Source organism: Hemitrygon akajei, chromosome 4 (genome assembly GCF_048418815.1).
Source record: "Hemitrygon akajei chromosome 4, sHemAka1.3, whole genome shotgun sequence".
Lineage (NCBI taxonomy): Eukaryota > Metazoa > Chordata > Chondrichthyes > Myliobatiformes > Dasyatidae > Hemitrygon > Hemitrygon akajei.
The window spans coordinates 12,262,117-12,268,116 of NC_133127.1; the positions used below are offsets into that span (position 1 = coordinate 12,262,117).

At 47.4% G+C, this 6,000-nt stretch overlaps 1 protein-coding gene across 2 annotated transcripts in view; it reads left to right on the forward strand.

Annotated features, from left to right (window-relative positions):
- LOC140726126 (protein O-GlcNAcase-like) overlaps positions 1-5,513 on the forward strand; it is a 303,790-nt gene extending 298,277 nt beyond the window's left edge. For both annotated transcript variants that reach the window (XM_073042089.1, XM_073042091.1), the window contains exon 30: positions 1,934-5,513. In XM_073042089.1, the coding sequence (XP_072898190.1) occupies positions 1,934-2,070 (137 nt within the window). In that variant the 3' untranslated portion in view covers positions 2,071-5,513. The remainder of the gene's footprint in view (positions 1-1,933) is intronic.
- Positions 5,514-6,000: the final 487 nt, after the last annotated feature.

A 6,000-nucleotide genomic window follows, 5' to 3' on the forward strand; every position in this document is an offset into this window, starting at 1 on the left:
TCACTTGATGGTCATATGATCAACCTATGTATATAAGCTATCTTACATGTATTTTCTACCTCCAGAACCATATCCAGTTTTCTCCTTTGGTATCTGTCTCTGGTACTAAGATCTCTGAGGAAGGCAACTGACTTCTTCATGTTTCCTCTAAATCACTTTCACTCTTGTTGAGGTGATCACTTCCACTTCTTGTTGAAGCTAAGCTTGGGATTTATTATCCAAGGTGGACATAAAGTGATAAATTGGTTTATTATTGTCACAAGTACCGAGGCATAATGAAAAACTTGTCTTGCATACCCATATCTAAGAAAGAATATGCTGGCATCTGGATATATTGAGGATTTCCAAGGTATTGGTCAGACTGCACTTGGAGTACTGTGAGCAGTTTTGGGCCCCTTATCTAAGAAAGGATGTGCTGGCATTGGAGAGGGTCGCGGGGAAGTTTACAGGAATGATTCCTGGAATGAAAGGATTAATGTATGAGGAGCATCTGATGGCTCTGGGCCTGTACTCGCTGAAGTTTAGAAGAATACTAGGAGATCTCATTGAAACCTATTGATTATTGAAAAGCCTAGATTGAGTGGACGTGTGAGAGTGTGCACAGCCTCAGAATAGAGGGATGACCCTTTAGAACAGAGATGAGGATGATGGAGGCCAGGTCATTGGGTATATTTAAGACATAGATTGATAGATTCTTGGTTAGTCAGGGTATGAAGGGATACAGCGAGAAGGCAGGAGATTGCAGCTGAGAGGGAAATGGATCAGCCGTAGTGAAATGGCAGAGCAGACTTGATGGGCCAAATGGTCTGATTGTGCTCCTATATCTTGTGGACTTTTGGTTATGGAAAGAAGGCAAGAGAATGAGTTTGAGAGGGAAAATAAATCAGCCATGATTGAATGGTTGAGCAGACTCAATGGGCCAAATGGTCTAATTCTACTCCCATGTCTTATACCGTTCATACAGAGCAGCTGATATTCCCCAGGCAGAAGAAATTCGGTTTAGTTCAGCATTGTGTTCAGTGCAGACAACATGGGCTGAAGAGCCTGTTCCTGTACAGTACTGGTTATGTGTTTTGTGTAAAGCTATACCACATGGTACACTCAGATCTTAAATGCTCATACACAGTTCAAACCTTTTGATGGTACTCCCAATATACAAAATCAAGTCAGTGAAGAAATATTTTCCCAGTGTGGTTTATGATTTATTCTTTATTTACGCTTCCCTCTTTCTGCTTCTTCCAACCTTTCTCTCTTGATCTCCCTACCCTTCCCTCCTTCCCCCCTCTCTCTCTCCTTGTCTCTCCCCCTCACTCATTGTCTGTCTTGTTCTTTCTCTCTCTCTCTTCCTCACTATCTTTGCTCTCTCTATCTCTCTCCCTCCCTCTCCCTCTGTCATCACCTGCCTCTCTCTCTCCCTCTCATTGTCTGCCTCACTCTCTCTCCCTCTCTTTCCCACTCTGACCCCCTCCTGCTTTCATCCTCTCTTTATTTCCCTCTCATCCTCTCTCTCCCTCACCCTCCCTCACTCATTGTCTTCCTGTCTCTCTGTCTTTCACCCTCTCTCCCTCTCTCATCCACTCTCTCTCTCCCTCCCTCTCATCCTCTTTATCCCTCTCTCAACTCTCTCATCCACTCTCTCACATCCTTTCTCCATCATTTTCACTCTCTGAATCTCTCGCCCCCTTTCACCATCTCTCACTTTATCTCCTGCTCCCTCTCTCTCTGTCTTTTTGCTCTCTTAATCACTTCCTTTCCCACCATTTCTCCCTCTCACTTTCTCTTCTTCCCCCTTTCACACTTTCTATCCCTCTTATCTATCTATGTCTGAGGCCTCCTCTTCTGTCTCTCTGCCTCACTGGGTCACTCTTCCTCTTTCCCTCCTACGTGTTCTCCCCCTCTTGCCACTCACGCCCTCCCTCTCTCTCCTCCTCAGGTACCCAGGGTGTGTTCTGTGAACTGAAGGCCAGTGACAAGAAGGGCTTGGAGTTCCACCTCAGCTTGGGCTTCCTGGAGCTGCCAGGGGCAGAGGCTTCGACTCCACAGGGGGTGATCCTCGGGAGGCTCCTGTAACCTCTCCCCGCCTGCTCCAACGCTGACCGCGTTGTTGCGCCGGGCCTGCGGCAACTCCGCCGTTTAGCTTCATTTGCACATTATCCCGTGGCGGCCAGGAGCTAGTGCCTGGTTATTCCGGGTTCCACCGTAACACTTAACTAAAGTCGCCTTCCTCTTCGCCACTGGGAGCCGTTTGCTGTTATATGTATGGATTAGGCCCATGGTCTGAATGTGAGGTACCTGCTGTATCTTGGGTGCACTAAACAGTGGCAGCTGCTATACTTGTCCACCTGTTTGTTAGATAGTGAGGGACGCGGCCGACCTGCTGAGATCTGAGGCCTCCTCTCTGCATAAAAGAGGAGGAGGCAGAGACCGGGGTTCAGAAACCCGCCTCCTTTTCCTGCTGCGCTCTGCCGGGCAATGTTGGAGCACTCGGAATGGAAGGCCAAGGAGACATGGACCATTGTGTGATGTCTGTACATTAACCTGCTGTGTTCAGTGACAGTGAAGCATAAATGCAAGAGATTATGCAGTCGCTAGAAATCCGCAGCAACACACACAACATGCTGGAGGAACTCAGCAGCAAAGGCAGCATCGTTGGATGGGCATAGATAATCCACATTTAAGGCTGAGACCTTCCAACAGCTCTGGAAAGAACAGTGGAAGAAGCCAGAATGAGAAGGTAGAGGGAGGGGAGGAGTACAAGTTGGCAGATGAGAGGTGAGGGGGGATGAAGTGAAAAGCTGGGAGATGATATATGGAAAGGATTGAAGAAGAGTGAATCTGATAGAAGAGGAGTGCGGACCATGGGAGAAATGAAAGGAAGAGGGTCACCAGAGGGAGCTGATGGACAGGTGAGGAGAAGAGAAGGGGTGAGGATGAACCAAATGAGAAATGGAAAAAGAGAGAAGGAGGGAGGGGGGAGAAATACCCAGAAGTTAAAGAAGTTGATGTTCATGCCATCACACTGGAGGCTTCCCTGATGGAATATATGTTCTCCCAGCTCCCAGCTTCTTACTTCATCTCCCCTCTCCCACCCACCCACCTACCTCTCCTCACCTGGTGCCACCTATCACCTGTCCTCCTTCCCCTCTCCTTGCCCTCTTATTCTGGTTTCCTCTCTACTCTCTCCAGCCCTGATGAGGTGTCTCAGCCTAAAACATTGACTGTTTATTACTCTCCATTAATGCTGCCTGACCTGCTGAGTTACTCCAGCATTTTGGGTGTGTTGTGTGGATTGCCTCCATGTTGATTGTCCTTGGAATAACTAAGCCTCCTCAGCCAGAGATCAAAGGTAGACTGGAGACACAGGAGACTGCAGATGCTGGAATCTGGAGCAATAAACAATCTGCTGGAAGATCACCTTACATTCTGCCACCTATTTAATTCTCCAGTTTCAGGTAACTCCTCGCACCCCCATGTCCTCTTCCACCTCCTCCTTATCTTCCCAGTTCATCATACATCTACTCCAGCTCCCCATTGCCATTTCTTTCCCCTCCTCCCCCACTCCATCTTCCCATCACCAACATACTTGCCCCACTGAGTCCACTTACCCCTCTGTTCCCATCTGCTCTACCCACCTCCCTTAGCTGGTTTGATGCTCCACCTTCCTCTCCTATCAGATTTCAGCATCAGTACCCTCTTTTGCCTCCACCTATCATCTCCCACCCTCTGTCTGTATCTCTACTCTCCCCCCCTCCATCTGCCTATTGCCTCTCTTCACATGGATCTATCTACCACCTCCCAGACTCTGTCACTATCTCCACTCACCTCTTCCGTCTAATATTGCCTCCCTTCACCTGGATCCACCTATCACCTCCTACCCTCTGTCCATATCCCCACTCTCCCCCCTTCCATCTACCTATTGCCTCTCTTCACTTGGATCCACCTATTACCTCCCACCCTCTGTCCGTATTTCCATTCTCTCCCCAATCCCTTCCACCTGCCTATTGCCTCTCTTCACCTGGATCCCTCTATCACCTTCCAGACTCACTATTTCCCCTCTCCCCTCCTCCATCTTCCTATCGCCCCTCCTCATCCACCCATCATCTGCCAGCTCTTGCTCCATCCCTTCCCCTCACCTCTTTATGCCAGCTATCCCCCTCTCCCACCCTTTCAATCCAGGTGAAGGGACTCAGCCCAAAACGTCGACTGTCCCATTTCCCTCCACAGATACCGCCTGACCCACTGAGCTCCGCCAGCAGTTTTGTTTTTCGCTCTGGAAGCTGGTCTGGTTTCTGAAATGTGCTGGCACTCCACTCCAGGCAGATGAATGCCATGGAAGTTAAAGTTCAGCCTGTCAAGGCTATTATGCCTTTTAGTCAGAAGATGGTTCTTAACTCCATCTGCTATATCGGTTTTGTCACCCTTAATACCTTCACTTGACAAAGAACCACGCCAGCCTCAGGCTTCAAAGTCTCCACTGACGCACAGCCCTTCACCATGGAAACCTAACCCAGCGCATTATTTGTGTGTGTGTGTGTGTGTGTGTGTGTGTGTGTGTGTGTGTGTGTGTGTGTGTGTGTGTGTGTGTGTGTGTGTGTGTGTGTGTGTGTGTGTGTGTGTGTGTGTGTGTGTGTGTGTGTGTGAGTGAGAGAGAAAGAGAGAGAGAGAGAGAGAATGGGATTGTTTGGGAATGCACTGGGGGCTGGCATAGATTTGATGAGTGAAATGGCCTCCTCTTATGTCTTGAGGAATCAATATCTTAAATTTATTAAGTCCCAAACATTGGTTGGAATTCATCCTCTGTGGATTGGTCCTCTTTAGATTTAACTGGAAGATGTTTCTACAACCTCAATAGGTAAGTTTTAAATGTTTACTCTCCTAGGGTCCTTGTCCTGTGGGGGAACAAATGGCAGCTGAAAGAGCTGCCACCAATTGGTGGGTTTGGAGGCTGTCCACACAGATATTCCCAAGCATCACCAAGTCCCCCTCCCTCCTGCATTGATCCAGCTGCTCCTCAACTAATCCCCGTGGGAGCCAGTCCTATGCTGTCCCCACATTTGGGGAGAACAGTTTCTCTGTGTCAGAGTATTTGACCTGGAAACTCTGCTGGGGTTCTGATGGAACAGTTCCAGAGGGCATTTCTGGATTCTGCTGGGATAAATTGTTTTCTGTTGGGATGGGCAGATCTCTGCTGGGATGGATTGTTTTCTTCTGGGATGGATGGTTCTCTGCTGGAATTAACAGGTCCTCTGCAGGAATTGGTGGTGACTCTGCTGCGAAGTAGAGACTATGAAAAGATAGTCTGAACAAAACTGCTAGGAACCAGAGTGAACAACTTCCTGCTAGTTAGAGCAATAGGTTGAATGTTTACGTACCAGGTATTAAAAGATATGATTTATGCTTGTGCTCCATCATTACCACTTCGACTGGAGAAGGTGAAGAATGTTCTACTGTACATAAATAACTATTATTGTTTGCTTGTTAATTGCCTATTTAATAAATGCTTCGTAATTTAACTCAGCCTGTTGTAAATTGAAGAGGGAACTTAATGTGGAGTTTAGATTAGATTCTGATTTATTTATCACATGTACATCAAAACAGTGAAATGTGCAATTTGCATTAACAACCAATACAACATAGGGATGTGCTGGGGGCAGCTTGTGAGTGTCACCACACATTCCAGCACCAAAATTCATGCCAACAATACTTGACAGAAGAACACAAAACACAACAAGCACTAAAACAACAACAGCACTCCCACACATACTCACAGACAGTCCTCTACCTCCTGAACTTGGTTTAGTTGTTCATAGTCATGTAACAGACTTTGGGCAAACCATGTCTCCAAGAGCAAGGTATGTGCAGATGCTGAAAATCTGAAATAAAAAGAGAGAACATAGAAATTCACAACGCACACAATATGCTGGAGGAACTCAGCAGGCCAGGCAACATCTATGGGAAAGAGTACAGTCGACGTTTTGGGCCGAGACTCTTCATCAGGAT